Raw genomic sequence first — 17,358 nt, forward strand, 5'->3', positions numbered from 1 at the left:
TTTACAGGAAAAGAGGAAACTTCAAAGAAATGTTTCAACTGTCATTTCAGGCAATACCCAACACCTCTGGAGCACAAGGCCGCTTTCATCTGCAGTCAGGAGTGTTGCAGTAGTGCACGTACGGGAATACTGAGTGAGGAAGCCAACCTGGGGCAAGATGAAGCATGTCAACTTGTAAATCCCTTCTATGAAAGAATACTGAGTATGTAACGTTTATAGCATCCCTTTCTTTACCCACATACCAGAGTGAAGAGTTACCCCGGAGGAAAGAGTTTAGACCACCCTTTTCCTAGCCTTGAAGCTATGTGGGATCGAGCTTTCAAAACTGCTGTTAAAGGAACTAAGAAGAAGGTGCCTGAGTGCCAGAAAACAAGCCAAGCATGACAGTCATCTTCTGAATGCTTAAGCCTATTGTTAAGAAAACAAAACAATCAATACAAGATTCCCTCCTAAAGGCTTTTTGAGTACATTAAACATTCTACCATTGTAACGAGAGTGCCAGTGTTCTGTGGCTTCTGCCATTAAGAATAATCTGTCATGTGTCATTGTTTAAGCAAAAACGACTAACCTTGAAAGTCTGATGGTAAAGCTTACACACATAAAAAAGAAAAAAAATCCTTACAGTTACTAAAATTTCTTTAGGAAAGTGAACTGGGAAGAACTATTAACATTTAAAACGCACATACCCACATACACTCCCGACCAGTAAAATCATTTTTGAGCCCTGGGCAGCGTTTTGTTCTGTTGTAAATGGGGTCGTTAGGAGTCAGACCTGACTTGATGGCACCTAACAACATCCTGTAGAGACCATCAATGTATAAGGATGCATGAAAATGTTTAATTACACACAGCATTGCTTAAATGATGGAAAAAACCTGGAAACTCATCAACAAATGACTGAACAAATACCGGCGTAGCCACACCATAAAAAAAAAAAAAAACCTAGCTACGATTGATAACTATCTAGTGTACTGGTTCTTAGGCCTGACTTCGACATTATATTATGTAGGGAGCTTTAAGAAATTCTGATTCTTGAGCCCAACTGTAAACTAACTGAGAATCCAGCAAAAATACTGGGAATCAGTATTTCTTTAAAACAGACATGGTTGGAGAGCATGGTATGTTTTTGGTAGGTGCTGCCGATGGCAACTCACAGCAACCATTTACGACAGAGTAGAATTGCCCCATAGGGTTTCCTAGGCTGTCAACTTTATGGGAGCAGATCACCAGGTCTTTTCTCTTGCAGAGCTGCTGGTGGGTTCGAACCGCTGACTTTTCAGTTGGCCACCGAGTCCTTTAACTGTTGTGCCACCAGGGCTCCTGTTTTCCATGGTATATTAAGTGAAAAAAGTTGCAGAATGGTATTATCACAAATTACATTATCCTAATGATAACAATAATATACACAGACACGTATGTAAGAGCACAAAGGTACACTCCAGGCTACTGACATGGGAGGGATACAGGTGATGATTAACGTCTTTCATCCCCTTTGGAATGTTTATATTTTTAATTTAAAATAAAAATTATAAAGATACTATGAAAAACAGATTATTAACAGGGCAATTTGGGTGACAAGACTACGGAAACTCTGTACTATTGTTCTTTGCTGTAAATTTTAAATTGTTCCAAAATAAAAAAGTTTACTAAAAAAATAAATCACCAACATTAAAGACAAAATATCATCCACAATCCAATCACATAAATAAAGTGCTTTTTACTTTTGCGTATTAATGTCTAGCCTTTGACCCCTGGCATTTACACTACAAATTAGTATGCTTTATATTCAGTTCTTCTTGACACTAATTGGACAGTAACCAATTTTCAAGTACCTACATTGTCTCGATAATCCCATTTTCCAGACTATATAATAATCCATCATGTTCATAAGCTATAATTTAGTAAACACGTCAACATCTAGTCAACATCTAGGCCCATCCCAGGATTTTGTTGTCATCGATAGCACTGCAATAAAAACGTGGAGCTTTTTTCTATTCCCTTGAATAACGTGTTGCAGTAAATATTACCGGAAGCACTGTCAACGCTATACGAAGCCAATAACTTCCCAAAGGTTATATTGCTTCTAGGATTGCCAGCATTACAACAATAGTGCTTACAATTTTACCATCACAAGTACCAGATTTTGTTCTTTCATTTACTAGGCATAAAACAGTCCCTCATGGTGGCTTTAGTTTGTATTCTGTTCCCTCCCTTTGGTTTCTTTTCAAGGAAAGCACTGAAAAAAATTAAAATAAAGGAAATCGTGGTCTCTAGCAGAAGCAGGACAGGTTATCAAAAACAACACCTATATTCCTCAGTTAGCGTGAGACGCTAAGCGGAGAAGTGTTGGGGATATGAAGCAATCACTTTGGTGCACGCTGTGACTACACGTAAATTCATACTTCTCTGCCCTGCTGGGAGCGTATCAGGTAACTGCATAATCAAGCTATATGCAAGCTACACTGAGCTTCAAATGCGACCCTAGATAAATAGCCATAAAGACCATTAAGAGGTGGTCAACATAAGTAAACTGAATCTATGACAAGGTTAAAATGCTCTTAACATTACTCCCAAACTACCCTGTTAGTCTTCCTTGGAAAAAAAAAAAAAAAAAAGTTGACGACATCCCGGAAGGACCTCTTCAACATAATTTCATTCCTGATAAACAGGAAATCAATTCTCCCAGCACTTGAACTTGTTTTCAAACATGAATATTCAAGACTTTGCCAAAGAGCCAGATAAGTGAGAGTGCCAAGACGGCACACAATTGTAATGAAGTAGCACTCCCTCACTTTTTCAAAGGCCCAGTCCCGCAGAGGGTGCTGTGAAGGGACACTGGGGGAGTCCTTCAGGGGAACTTTCCCAAATTGTTCCACTGATCCTATTAGATTGTCTCAGTTTTAAGTTTTTCCCCGTATATATTTTTTTTCATTCAAGGTTCATTCAAAACGTATTTATTGCATTCTTACAATGTACTAAGGATACAGAGACAAACATAGAGAGGGTCCCTAGCCTCAAACAGCTTCCAAAGTGGTGGATAAAGAGATACGTACATAAACCAATGCAATAACTTGCTGTAGATGCTACAAAAGCTGTCCACATGTGGTGCACTGGGGGACAAAGAAAAGAACAGGAGCAAAAAGGAGTGAAAAAATACACAAGAACTTTCTTCATAAATTGTGAAGAGCTACAGGAGTATTTTTAATTACTAACGTTTGTTGCTTAATCAGAGTTCCTCAGTTTTAAAAAATGGATATATGAACATCTGCCCTGTGTATTTTTCAGGGGTTATCCTGAGAGTCAAATGAGATAAATTTTTTTCCATGTAAGTTGTTAAGCACAAGGCAGCATTGTCATTTAAAAATGTACTTTGGTTCTTAAAAAAAAAGAATAAAGTGATAAAGATCAGAAGGTATACTAGATGTCCAATATTCCGGCAAGCTTAAGTACAACCAGATAACGGGAGATTCTCCTCATAAAAAAAAATTATGCTTACAATGAGCTTTTTATGATGGAGGAAAACTCATATGTTATATGAAGAAGTGGTATGTCTCAACTATATTGAGAAAAAAAAATCTATGGAAAAACAGTAGAAAAAATATAAATAGTGGATACCTCTGGTTGGCAAGATTACAGGTAATTATTTCTCTCCTTTACTCTGTGTAATGTTTTACAAATTTTCTGAAAAAAATAAATGAACCCTGGTGATTAGTGAAAAACAAAACAAAAAACCAGATTAGCAACTTTCTCCTACGGTTTATCACACTTCACTTTAAACCTGTTGCTGATTCCGACTCAGAGCAACCCTTTAGATAGTGTCTGGCTTGGCAGTAATTTACATACTCAGTTACTTTAAAGCTGAAGATGTTACCATATTTTCAAAGAGCCAGGCGAATAGCTTGGAAACTTTCAGGAGCTGCACCACTTGTACAAGTATGAGGGCATTTATTTACACGAGAAGACCTCTACGGTCCCTTGCAACTCCCAAATTCTGAATTTCTTTCATCGCAGCTCTGATGCCCCACACAGAGTTAGGATCGTTCTATCATATCATCCTGTTTTGTTCTCTTCACATCAGAAATCATGATCCGGAATAATTTTCCTTATTTACTATTTGTCCTTTCTACCTTCTCGCAGAATATAGGCTCTTGGAGAGCAAAGGCCCTTTCTGCTTTGTTCTACACTGCATCTAGCAGAACAGGGTCTAGCACACAGTTGGTGTTCACTAAACATCTGTTAAATAAATGCATCCAAGTCACCTGGCACCACTCATCATTCCCAACCCTCTCCCCTAATCGCATCCCCACCATTGCCACTAATTCCTCCTATGCTCCCATCTCTACAATTTAAAATTATCCCCCAAAGCATTAATTAACATGAAAACGAAAGAAAAGAGGAATTCAAAGCAGCAGAGGGTAAACACCTATTCTCTAGGCAAAACGCTGCCGCATCTGCTCCGTGAGCTCATAGTCTCACTGAAGCAGAGCTAAGGATCGTTCGGGGCTCTGAAGCTTCTCATAGCCCCTTCTCCATTAATCCTAAAAGCCCCTGGATGTTCCATGCCGCATCTCCATTTTACAGATCAAGAACCCGAGGCTAGGCAAGAGGAAGCAAAGCTGCCTGGCGTCACACAGCTAGGGAGCCACACAGCTAGTGAGCCACTCAGCTGGTGAGCCACACAGCTGGTGAGCCACTCAGCTGGTGAGCCACTCAGCTGGTGAGCCACTCAGCTGGTGAGCCACACAGCTAGGGAGCCACACAGCTAGGGAGCCACACAGCTAGTGAGCCACTCAGCTAGGGAGCCACTCAGCTAGGGAGCCACACAGCTAGTGAGCCACACAGCTAGTGAGCCACTCAGCTAGTGAGCCACTCAGCTAGTGAGCCACACAGCTAGGGAGCCACTCAGCTAGTGAGCCACGCAGCTAGGGAGCCACACAGCTAGGGAGCGGCAGGTGACGGAAGCTGCAGCCTGCAGGGGAGCATTAGTCACAGCGGGCTAGGTCTGCGCTTCTCAGAGGTTTGGGTCCTAGGACTCCTAACGTTACCGAGGACCCCATTATGTGGCTTTATGTGGGTTACTGCTATTGATGTTTACCACGTTGTAAATTACAACGTAAACTCTTAAAATCTGTATTAATTCATTTGAAAACAATAATAAACCCATTACACGTGACATAAATAACATGCTTCTGTGGAAAAAAAAAGCTGATTTAAAAAAAAAAATTAGTGAGAAGAGGGGTAATGTTTTTACATTTTTGCAAATTTCTTTGATGTCTGGCTTCATGGAAAATAGCTGGATTCTCATTATCTACTTCTGCATTTAATTTGTTGCTATATGCTGTTTTAGTCGATGCAGAGGAAGAAAACACACCTCACAAAGATCTGTCATTGGAAATGGGTGAAGTATCTTAATAGATAATTATGATTATTCACCTTTGAAACGACCCAAAAACTTGGCAAGTGGTACTTTCTTAAATTCACAGCAAATGGTGCAGCCACTCTGGAAAACAGCCTGGTAGTTCCTCAAAAAGTTAAACATAGTTACAATTTGACCCTGCAATTTCACTCCTAGATACATACCCCAGAGAAATGAAAACATCTATTCACATAGAAACATGTACACAAATATTCAAAGTATCATAATAGCCAAAAGGTGGAAATAACCCAAATGATCATCTAATGATGAATGGATAAACAAAAGGTATATCAATACAATGGAATATTTACATTAAAAAAACGAGGCACTGATACACGCTGCAACATGGATGAACCCCGAAAACACTGTACTAAGTGAAAGCAGTGAGTCAAGGAATCTCTCAGGCAACATGAAGGGGACTCCATCTCGACACGTGGCCTCCAAGATCAACGTGGCCAGCAAAGGCAACGTACACTACCCAAAGCTGCCTGGAAGTGACAGCCTACATCTTCTTAGCCGAAAGAAGCCACACAGCCGCTCCTAACTTAAAAGAGGTGGCAGAGTTGATCCCACCATGTGCCCAAAAGAAGGGTAACGAGGTTATTTGTGAATTACACTGATAACTAACGCAGGAGGTAAGGCTGAAAACATACATGAGGGTATGGCCCAGCAGGCAAAATATATTCCAGAATCCGAAGGATGCAGCCTTGACTTAGTTCCCTCTGCCTGTTGCCCGACTGGAATGTAGACCCACTGCTGCCAAATCGCCTTGATTTTCAAGAGAAACTGGAAGTAAGGATTTACACACAAACTCAAAATTTTTCAATTTTTTTTTTTCTTAAACATTGTACAGATTATCTGTTTTTATCTCTGTAACAACGGTTAAGAATTAAGAACAGGGGCTTTAAAATCAAGCAGACCTGAATCCACTTCTCTTCTTGAACCTTCACAAAGGAAGAGTGTTTCACATACAAAGAATTTCCACTGTGATTAAAAAGAGAAGCCAATACATCAGGGGTCTTAAAAGCTTGGCCAGCAGTCACCTAAGATGCATCAATTCGTCCTGACCCATCTGGAGCAAAGGACAATGAAAAACACCAAAGACACGGAAAATATTAGCTCAAGAGACAAAAGGGCAACATAAACCAGAGGCTCCATCAGCCTGAGACCAGAAGAACTAGACAGACGGTGCCCAGCTATCACCAATGACTGCTCTGACAAGGAACCCAACAGAGAGCCTCTCTCTGATGGAGCAGGAGAAAAGTGGATGCAGAACCCAAATTGTAGTAAAAAGACCAGACTTCAAATGGTCTGACTGGGACTGGAGGAACCCCAGAAGATAGGGCCCCCGGACTCCCTGTTAGCCCAGAACTAAAATTATTCCCGAAGCCAACTCTTCTGAAAAAGATTAGACTGGACTATAAAACATAAACTAACACTCACGAAGAGCGTGCTTCTTAGTTTAAGTAGATACAAGAGACAAAATGGGCAGCTCCTGTCTGGAGGCGGGATGAGAAGGCAGAAAGGGACAGGAGCTGGTTGAATGTACTTGGGAAACCCAGGGTGGGAAGGGGGAATCTGCTGTCACATTACAGGGATTGTGGCTAGTGTCACATAACAACGTGTATAAATTTTTGCATGAAAAATTAACTTGAGCTGTAAACTTTCACCTAAAGCACACACACACAGAGAAGACAAGCCAATAGTAAAATGGTCAAAGAATATGAAAAAGCAACATAAGAAGCTCAATGTTCAAATTATTGAAAAGCATAAAACGTTCAACTTGACCAACAGTCAGAGAAATATAAATTAAAATAATAACGACTAGGAATAAACTTAAATTTATAAAACTTATTTGAAGACAATGTTTAAGTGTTATTGAGGGACACAAAGAAGGCAAACACTCGGAAAGGTATATCATGTATGTATCAGTCAGCTATTGCCACAACAATGCTGCATAAGAAACCACCCCCAAACATGGCAGAATAAAACAATATGCATTTATTTCTCATTCACGCACCTGCAGGTTGGCCGGCATTTTTAAATATAAGTTTATATAACCACAGAGATGGCGCCAAAGAATAGAGACCAAACTTAACAATGGTTATCTCAAGGGAGTGAGAATAAAGAAAACTGAGGTGCAATGAGTACATTTTCTTTTACCTCTCTTTATTGTCTGATTTCATAATGGGCAAGTATTACTTTCAGATATTTTTAGACACTAAAAACGTGGCTGATGTTTTCTCAGAAAAATTGCAGGGGAGGGAATGGGCAGTTCATATGATTTCAGAGGTCATCTACTTCAACTCCCTCATAATAGAGGCACCTCTAACCTTAGAGATATCGAGTGGCAAAGCTGGATCACTAGTAGCCCTAGTGCAGTGGTCACAGGCATGGACTTTGAGGCCAGGCTGCCCCCGGCTTGAACGCTCACCCACAGTGTGACCTTCAGCAAACCCTTTTCTCTGTGCCTCACCTTTCTCAGCCAGGAATCAGGCGACAGGGTTACTGTACGTTTCAGAGAGTTAACACATAAGAAAGTGAGCATGGAACACAGCAAATGCTTAGTAAGCATGAACCGCCATTATCATTATATCTATGCTCCCCGGGCTTGCAGGTCAGGGCTTCCTTTCATAACTGCAGTATAGAACCTGAGAAATATGCTTAAGTTTGAAGGGAAAAAAAAAAGAGCAGGTCGGGCTGGTTCTTTAATTTAGTAAAAATGTACTGGGCACTGTTTCAGGTTCAGCACTGAGTGCTGGGCATAGAGAAACAAAACGGGCAGGCCCTCTCTTTGCGGAGTTCAGTCATCTCAGAGGGGGAAAGTCCTTTGGCCACAATGATAATTAAAAAAAAAAAAAAAACAGTGGCTGTCAAGTCAATTCCGACTCATGGAGATACCATGTGTGTCAGAGTGGAGCTGTGCTCCATAGGGTTTTCAGTGGCTGATTTTTCAGAAGTAGTGACTGCATAATACAATGTGTTAAGACAAAACAGAACAGTGTTTTTTACACGTTGGGGAAATTAGAAAGCAGAGAAACTTAGAAAACTAATAATTTGCCAACGGTTTCAGAGAATTGTCATCATCATCCCTCCCCTAGATCACAGAGTTAAATAAGAAAAAAAAGACACGCTATAATAAAAAATATATATATAATAAATATATAAAAAATATAATAAGAAAAAGGAACAAGGCACCCTGGAGTGCTTAAATGGCAGGTATAGGGGAAGGTGAGTGTGGGCAACATCTGAGCCACAAGAGGAAAAATTAGGAGGAGTGTGCCAGAGAGAAGAAAAGGAAAAGCTATTGCAATTAGAAAGATCAACACTCAATGTTTGTTCAACCGATATTTGAGTGTCAGTGAAGTGCCAGGCAGTATTCTAGGGGCTGGAGATTCTATGAACAAGACACGTAAGATTCCTATTCTCAAGAAAATTTCATTCTAAAAAGGAGAGCGAGGAGAAACAGATAAACAAGTATCAAGAAATGTTCAGTTAGTGATCCCTATCGCCAAAAATAAATAAATAAAGCAGGTCAACGGGCAAGGAAGTAATTTGACTATGCCACTGGGTACAGCTGAAAGCTGTTAATGGTTAGTTTGACCTGAAATGACAAAAAGATTCAACCATGCAGAGATCTTGGAATACCGTCTGGATTTTGATCTGAGCACAACAGGAAACCAAGGAAGAATTAAGCTCAAGGGAGTGTTGCATTGATTTTTGAAAAAGATTATCCTCCCTATTGCGAGAATAGACTATAGGTTAAGCAAGGAAGCAAAGACCTGCTGTAGGCTACTACTGTGGTGATCCAGACAAGAGATGACAGTGGTTTAGATGACAATAGCAGCTGGACTCTGAGGAGAGATGAACAGATTTAGGATATACTGAGGAGGCAGAGCCATGGTTTGGACACAGGGAGTGAGATTAAGAGAAGAATGACGTATTCACAGGTTGAACAAATTGGTGAACAGTAATGCCATTCCGGGAGACCGGGAAGACTAGGGGAGGAACAAGTGTTGGCAGACAGCAGGCGGAGGAAAATCAAGAGTTCTGTTTCGGCCCCGTTTGAGAAGTCTACAACACATTCAAAAAGATCTATCAAGTAAGTAACTGGGCATAAGAATTTGGGTTTTTCTGGACAGGTCTAGGCAGGAACTATAAATTGGAATATCAACAGCATACAACTGGTATTTAAACAGTGGGGCCAGAGGAAATCACCTGCGTCAGGTAGAGAAGAAGGCAGAGGACTGAATCTTGGAACATTCAACAGAGGTCCATCAGAGAAAAGGCAACACTCGACTATGAGAAGGCGTCTGTGGAGTAGCAAAAAACACAAGTCACAGAAACACAGCAGTTCACATGAACTTCACCCATACATTCCAGCCAATGAAGAGGCTTACAACACTCAGCCCCTGTTTGCCTAAAGTCAGGTGTTCACATCGCTTATTTTCTATTCTTTTACACATTTTATTTACGAACTTGACTCTTGGGAGGGAAAGGTGGAGCATTCAATAATTACATCAGGATAAGAGCACACACCAGAGCTGTCCACTGCTAAAAACTCAAACGCTCAAGTTGGACTTCTAAACAAACTTATTAATGCCTTGGGTAACATTTACCACCAAGGCACCTTGCCATTTCTCCCAGAAACTGCCACAGGGAAGAAAAGCTCAGAAGGAAGGAGGGGAGAAGAAAATTCCACTCAACCAGGTTATGCACAGAAAGGGCACCTCACTGGGCCTGGTGAGTCACCCAGGTGGAACCGCAGAGCCCCAAAATAAACGACTGGCAGCCCCGCCTATGCTGATTTTGCGGCTCACTTACTGGCCCCAGTCACCTCCACCTCTCCAGTCTTGGTTTCCCCGTAGTAATACGGAGCCCCCCATCTTCCAGGACTGCTGCGAGGTTTAAGCGCGAAAATGCACGCCCCACTCTCAGCACAGGGCCTGGGACTGGAATGCACGTTGGCGACTAGAAGAAGAATAACAACAGCCTAACAGCCCACGGACTGGGTTCTAGTCCCAGCCCTGCCCCTGGCCTAACCCACGCCTTCTGCTCCCAGGCATCGATGAAACCAGCAGGTCCTTTCGCCCGTCTGTGGACCCGAGAGAGAACTCCTCGCCTCTCCGGCAGCTTCCCTCGCTTCGGGGAGGGGCCGGGCGGCCAGGGCGGCTCCCCGGGGCGCCCGAAGCAAAGATGGGAAGGAGGGCGGCCACTGACCTGCTTCAAGGTGCTGGTGAGGAAGTAGACGAGGGAGAGCCCGAAGACCAGGGCGAGCACCCATCTCTTCCTCAGCAGCCGGCGCCACACCATGGCCGCCAAATTCACCATCCCGGCGCTGACGCGGGGTGTGGCGGCCGGGGCGGGGAGCGCGGCAAGCCCGGGGCCCGGGCGGCATGGCCTCTAAGTACCCGGCAGCTCCATCCCGTGAGCGGGCGCCGGCCCCACGGCCGCGACCCACCAACTCCCGGCAGCCTCCCCGCGCCGGAGCGCGCCGCGCCACGTGACCTCGGCCAGCGCCCCGCCTCCTCCCGGCGCGTCACGCCTCAGCTCACTGGTCCCTGAGGAGGGGCGGCCTCCTATTGGCTATAGCCCGGGAAAGGGGGCGGGCAATCGTGTGCGTAAGGCCGGAGTGGCTGTACTCGGGTTCTACCTCAAACCGAGGCAACCCTGAGAAAGAGCTGAACTGGAGGCCGGAAGTACTCGGAAGTCACGTGCTTCCCGCGGCGCGTGAGTGATTGGCTTGACGAGACGTGAACGATGCTGCTGTGATTGCTGAATTGTCTGGGCAGGTAAAAAAGAGAACCGGGTTTTTTTTTCCCCCCCTAACGTTCTGTGTAATCTCCTGCCCTTGCAGCTCTAGAGCGTTCTGCGCTGTGCTTTGGTAGCAGGAATGATAAACGCTCGCGACGTTGTATCCGACGTGCACCTGTCTGCTCCCAATTCAAGTAATGCAGAAGTCCTTCCCTTGCATGTGTTTAGGTGCAGCCTTGTAGCGGCCCGGGGATGCAACGTTAAACATCGCATGCACAAAAAGTCTTGATGTAATTTTTCATAGGGATGAGGTATGATTTATGAAGCAAAGGGTTAAAAAGCGTTTCATTCTGTCATTCAGATGCATCCCACATGCAAAAAATACATTCCACAATTTGATGTTGGAATAATTATGTACGGCCTAATTCCAACGGAGAATCTGAAACCCTTTCGAAAGCTAACATCTGAAAGTAGAAGCTGGGGCATTTGATTTAGGAAGCTTTGTCAGATTTATGGATGGAACCTCGGACCACTGTATTTTTTTTGCCACAAGGATTTGCAGGTGATGAGGAATAATTGGGGTGGGGTGGGCATTAAGCTGAGTTTTGCAAGCTCTTGAAAAATATTTATGTAATGACCCATTTCTCAGCTAGTTTTCTAGGAGAGAAGAGGCTTAAGTGGTGCTGCTCCCTCAAAAAGGCTGATCAGGGTTAGGATTAAACGGAATTAAACAGCCAATAATGGTGCCCTGAAAGGAGCCCTGGTGGCACAGTGGTTAAGTGTTTCGCTTCTAACCAAAAGGTTGGAGGTTGGAACTCACCAGCCGCTCCATGGGAGAAAGATGTGGCAGTCTGCTTCCATAAGGATTACAGCCTTGGGAACCCTGCGAGGCAGTTCTACTCTGTCCTGTAGGGTAACTCTTAATTGGAATCGACTCAACACAATGGGATTTTTTAATGGTGCCCTGAACTGAGGATCAGATACCATCTTTGGTTCTGGTACAAAAAAATATCCAAGGATGCTAAACCTATGTATGGAAAATATATGGCCTTTTTTTCTTCCCTACGGTGAAAGAGCTATTCATAAGGTTTTCCTATGCATGTGAAAGCTGGACGATGGATAAAGACCGAAGAACAATTGACGCCTTTGAATTGTGGTGTTGGAAAAGAACACTGAATATACTATGTGCTGCCAAAAGAATAAACAAATCTGTCTTGGAAGAAGTACAACCAGATTGCGCCCTAGAAGCAAGGATGGTGAGACTACTACGTCTCACATACTTTGGATATGTTGTCAGGAGGGATCAGACTCTGGAGAAGGACACCATACTTGGTAAAGTAGAGGGTCAGCAAAAAAGAGGAAGACCCTCAATGAGATGGATTGACACAGTGGCTGCAACACTGGGCTTAAGCATAAAAACGATTGTGAGGATGGCTCAGGATTGGGCAGTGTTTTGTTTTCTTGTACATAGCGCTGCTATGAGTTAGAACCGACTGGATGGCACCTAACAACAACAACCGTGGTGAAAGGGGTGGAGGGAATAGGAATCTAGGAAAAGGTAACCGGGAAACCTATAAATGTATTCATTGAATAAATCCTTGCTGAGTGCTACTCTGTGCCAGACAGTGTTCTAGATGCTGAGGTAGAGCGGCCCATGAGGCAGACAGGATCCCTGCTTTTATGATGTTTACATTCTAAGGGAGACAGATCAGAAACAATTAAGCAAGTGTGTAAATAAATAACAAAGCAGGGCAATTTTAAGAGGGATCCTGAGGTGAGAGGACACTGGGAGGAGGTGCCATTTGACCTGAGGAAGCTAGCCATGCAACATTCACAGGGAAAGGCATTCCAGGGAGAGGGAACAGCAAGCACAAAGGCCCTGAGGCAGGGACAAGCTGGCGTGTTGAAGGAACAGAAAGGTCAGTATGGCCGGGGCGGGGGGCAGTGGCAGAAGGGGAGAGTGCAGAGAAATGAGGTTGGGAACGTAGATGAGGGCATATCAGGTACAACTGTAGTCATGGATTTTAATCTGAGCTTGGATTTTATTCTTATCTCATTGACAAGCTATTGGAGGCTCCAATGCATGTTTTGTGTATTTCCCAATCAGAACACATAGTTTGACAATAGGATGAAACACATGAAGGTCATAACTGTCCTCAAGAGTCCACAGAGGGGCCAATGAGAGGCTAAGGAGACATGTTGAGCAGAAGGAATGATCTGCTTGTAGCTACTCATGATGTTCCAAGACTTACGAGTACTGGTGTCCTCAAGGTGTCCCATGGACTGTTCACGCAGGTATCTGTCCCATCCAGGGTCTGCAGTCTTGCAAGCTCCCCTGACCTGTGCATCCCTCTGGAGAGAAAAAGGACGTGGAGGCCTGCTCTCTCTGGGATCCTGGGATCACAACCCCACCAGGAGCCCTGAATGCCCACCCCAGGTGTCGTCAACATGGAGTTCTGAAGTCCATGTGGCTCCTCACAGTGAACCAGGTGATGTGTCTCCATTAGCACTCACGTCTCCATTACCACTTTATTAAATGTGAGAAGGGAAGGAAGCTTTGGGGTCAGCCACTCCACCCTTTCCTGTTTAACAGTGGAGAATCTGAGGGCCAGAGAGGCTACTGATTTGTTTAGGGGTACATAGCAAGTTCAGGGCAGCATCCGTCCCAAACCCATGTCTCCTGACTCCCAGTCATTCACTGCTCACTTGACCACCTCCAGCCTCTTCTTCAACTGCTGCCTGATTCACTCCTTTCTCCATTCACCTTCCCTTCAGACCCCTCTCTGGGTCTCTTCATCCTCATCTGTGAAATGGGCTGACAATTCCTTCCTCATAGGATTGAACGTTGAATTGAGGGCTGAATGGCTTAAAAGACCAAAATGTGGCTTTGAAAATGTATATGTACTCTAGGAATGTGAAGTATGATTATTACCGCCCTATGATTACCATAGCAACCTGACAGGCAATGGGAGCGATTGGAAACTGGCTCACGCCCTGTGTTGGCTTTCAGGTGTTAAGGAAAATGCAGAGGCGCCACAGCAGCAACACGGATAACATTCCACCTGAAAGGTAGGCTCCCCCCATATTGGTGCCATCAGGGAGCACTGGGCTTCGTATGGTGAGGGGGACAGCCCAGAATCACCCAGGGGAAGCCAATTACCTAAAGTCACACAGGCAGGAAATGGCAGGGCGGAGATATGGGCCCAGTCCATTGGCCCCCCGAAGTCTGTGCTTTGAGCCAGCCATATTTCAGCTACGGTTCCATCCTGCTCTCCTCTCCTGGGCTGCCTCAAGCTCCAGCCCTTAAATGAAAAAGTTGGAAACACAGCCTCTGCCCCTAAGGAATATTCTTTCTTGGTGAGGCTGAAATCTCAGCTGCGTGCTGGGCAGAGGCCCAGGGAAGGCAGGCCAGCTATAAAAAGCCCCTTGGTGGGCAGAGTATCCCCTGAGAATACCCAAGGTCCCCAGAGCCCAGTGAACTCAGAGTGCTGGCAAGTTCAAGGAGGGCGGGAGGGCTTTCTAGGGCCCCATGGAACAGCAGGTGAGAGAGGATAGTCCCCACATGGGCCAACGTGGGCACCTGCCAGGATTTCTGCTTTCTGATCAGCTTCTTGAAGTGCAGAAAAAGCTCAAGGACCCTTGAGGATTATAGCCATGGTGTTGGTTGTTGTTGTCACTATTAATACTGTTATTATTATTATCCAGAACCCAAAGGAGTTGGACCACACACTTCCTGGCTCCAAAAGCCAGCAGGGACAGGGCACCCAGGGAATGAGTAGCTGTCTTCAACAAGTACCCTACCTTGTACAATGTTTATGAAAACTTAACCCTAGGTCAAGTTTTCAAAGCCAAAGGAACCAGCCCTGAGATTTCTCCAGACTGGTGTTGCCTCTACTGTTTAACAGGGGTTCTGCAAGATATTAATAGGCTTTCCATGAAAAAAAAAAAAGGTAGTAATTCCATGATCAAATAAGTTTGAGAAACACTGGATTGAAACAAAGCTAATTTTTTCAACTGCAGGCCTTCTCAGAGCCTTTAGTTTGCTCATTCATTCATTCTCTCAAATAATATTTATTAAGCATCCTGTGTGTGCTGCCCTGGTGGTGCAGTGACTAAGAACTTGACTGCTAAAAAACTTGGCTGCTAACCAAAAGGTCAGCAGTTTGTATCCACCAGCCGCTACTTGGAAACTCTGCAGAATAGTTCTGCTCCGTCCTGTAGGGTCGCTCTAAGTCGGAATCAACTCAATGGCAGTGGTCTTTGGTCCCCTGGAGCAAGGCCTAGGCTAACGCGGTGGCGGAGGACTTGAAAGAAATATAAATGCCTGGGCCCACACTCTAAGATTTTGGTTCAGCTGGTCTACAGTGGGGCCGGGCACCTGTATTTTTTCTAAAGCTCCCCTGAGTGATGATAGTGTGCGGCCAGTATTGGGAAAGGTTGATAGGAGTAGAAGAAGAGATAAGCAGTAAAACGATTGCTGTGGTCAATCCCATGCAGGTGAGGTTAGGGTATCAGTTTCCTAACTACTGTAGGAAATTACCACACACTGGATGATTTAAAGAGAGCCCTGGTGGCACATTGGTTAAAAGCTCTTGGCTGCTAACTGAGAGATCAGCAGTTCGAACCCACCAGCTGCACAACGGGAGAAAGACGTGGCAGTCTGCTTCCGTAAAGGTTTACAGCCTTGGAAACCCTAGGGGGTAGCTCTACTCTACCTGATAGGGTCACTGCGAGTTGGAATCAACTCGTCAGCAGTGGGTTTGGTTTAGTTTTTGAGTGATTTAAAACAATAGAATTTATTCTCTTACCATCTGGAGACTAGAAGTTCAAATTCAAGGCCATACTCTCCCTGAAGGCTCTAGGCGAGAATCTCTTCCGTGCTTTTCTCTGAGCTTCTGGTGTTGCCAGCATTGTTTGGCTTGTAGATGCATCACTCCAGTCTCTGCCTCCATTGTCACATGGCTTTCTCCCTATGTATCTGCCTGTGTCTTCTCTCCTCTCCTTATAAGGACACCAGTCATATTGGATTAGGGCCACCCTAGTGACCTCATCTTAACTTGGTTACTTCTGCAAAGACCCTGTTTCCAAGTCAGGTCACATTCAGAGGTACAGGAGTTTAGAACGTTAGCACGTTAGCATATCTTTTGGGGGGATATAATTCAACATATAACAAGGTGCAACATGAACACGGAGCAGGGGGCTTGACATTGTCTGAGAGGTAGGGGAGGCTCCACCTGGGAAGAAAGATTTTAGCTGAAATCTGATCAATGAGCTTAAGTTACACAGATGAGGTGGGGTGGAGATGGCAGCCAGTGCAAAGGCCCTACAGAAGGAAGCACTTGAGTAGTGAGAAAGAGGCACATGGTGAGGTTGGAGTTTACAGCTGGATCATAAACTCTGGCAAGTGCATCTGTCTGAGCCTCAGTTTCTTTATCTGTAAAGTGGGGGTTGATTTGGGCTGCAGCAAGCAGTCTAGAATGGGCAGCGCTGGAAGAATAGTGAAATGATCGCATATGTGTTTTTTAAAAACGCAGCCTGGTTTCTGAGTGAAAAATAGATTATACAGGGTCAAGTGTGAAAGTGGTATAAAACCTTCTATGGAGCCTCCTTCCTGCTGCCATTTTTTGACTAGAAGATATGGGGCATACATTTATTAAGCACCCACTGTGTGCCCCAGGACTGAGTCCGGAGGAGAAACGAAACTCAGCTCTTGTTTTCAGTAAGCTCAGGGTATATTTGGAGTGTCATAGGATCTGTGGAGGTGCCTTGGGGGCTCTTTGCCCCTCACATACATACACACATCAAGCACTTATATCTGTTGTGTAGATTGAGTTTCCACATCATGATTCTATTTGAGAAGTTAAGTCCAAGAGAAGAGAGATGGTATCCAGAACCTTTGGACAAGGTGTCCCTGAGAAACTATACCCAGTTTGGGGCTCTCTGTTCCCAGAGGGGAAACCCTGGTGGCATAGTGGTTAAGTGCTACGGCTGCTAACTAAAGTTCAAATCTGCCAGGCGCTCCTTGGAAACTCTACGGGGCAGTTCTGCTCTGTCCTGTAGGGTCGCTATGAGTCAGAATCAACTTGATGGCAATGGGTTTGGTTTTTTTGGGGTTTTGGTTCCCAGAGGTGTGACCCCAAGCTCTCTGTTCCTCCAGCAGTGGCTCTGAAAGGGCCACTGAACCCTTT

At 44.4% G+C, this 17,358-nt stretch overlaps 2 protein-coding genes across 5 annotated transcripts in view; one reads left to right on the top strand and one right to left on the bottom strand.

Moving 5' to 3' along the window:
* The window catches only part of SPRING1 (SREBF pathway regulator in golgi 1), a 28,706-nt gene extending 17,832 nt beyond the window's left edge, over positions 1 to 10,874 (bottom strand). Inside the window, exons 1-2 of one of the 3 annotated variants that reach the window (XM_064272259.1) lie at positions 10,637 to 10,752; positions 9,635 to 9,729 (exon numbers count right to left, since the gene is read on the bottom strand). In XM_064272259.1, the coding sequence (XP_064128329.1) occupies positions 9,635 to 9,679 (45 nt within the window). In that variant the 5' untranslated portion in view covers positions 9,680 to 9,729; positions 10,637 to 10,752. Of the gene's footprint in view, positions 1 to 9,634; positions 9,730 to 10,636 lie in introns of all 3 variants that reach the window. The other 2 variants (XM_064272260.1, XM_064272258.1) reach the window with 2 other exon arrangements.
* A 130-nt stretch (positions 10,875 to 11,004) lies between these two features.
* RNFT2 (ring finger protein, transmembrane 2) overlaps positions 11,005 to 17,358 on the top strand; it is a 71,030-nt gene continuing 64,676 nt past the window's right edge. Inside the window, exons 1-2 of one of the 2 annotated variants that reach the window (XM_023559465.2) lie at positions 11,005 to 13,659; positions 14,181 to 14,239. In XM_023559465.2, coding sequence (XP_023415233.1) covers positions 13,636 to 13,659; positions 14,181 to 14,239 — 83 coding nt within the window. In that variant the 5' untranslated portion in view covers positions 11,005 to 13,635. Of the gene's footprint in view, positions 14,240 to 17,358 lie in introns of both variants that reach the window. The other variant, XM_064272261.1, reaches the window with a different exon arrangement.

Source organism: Loxodonta africana, chromosome 19 (assembly GCF_030014295.1).
Source record: "Loxodonta africana isolate mLoxAfr1 chromosome 19, mLoxAfr1.hap2, whole genome shotgun sequence".
Taxonomy (NCBI): domain Eukaryota; kingdom Metazoa; phylum Chordata; class Mammalia; order Proboscidea; family Elephantidae; genus Loxodonta; species Loxodonta africana.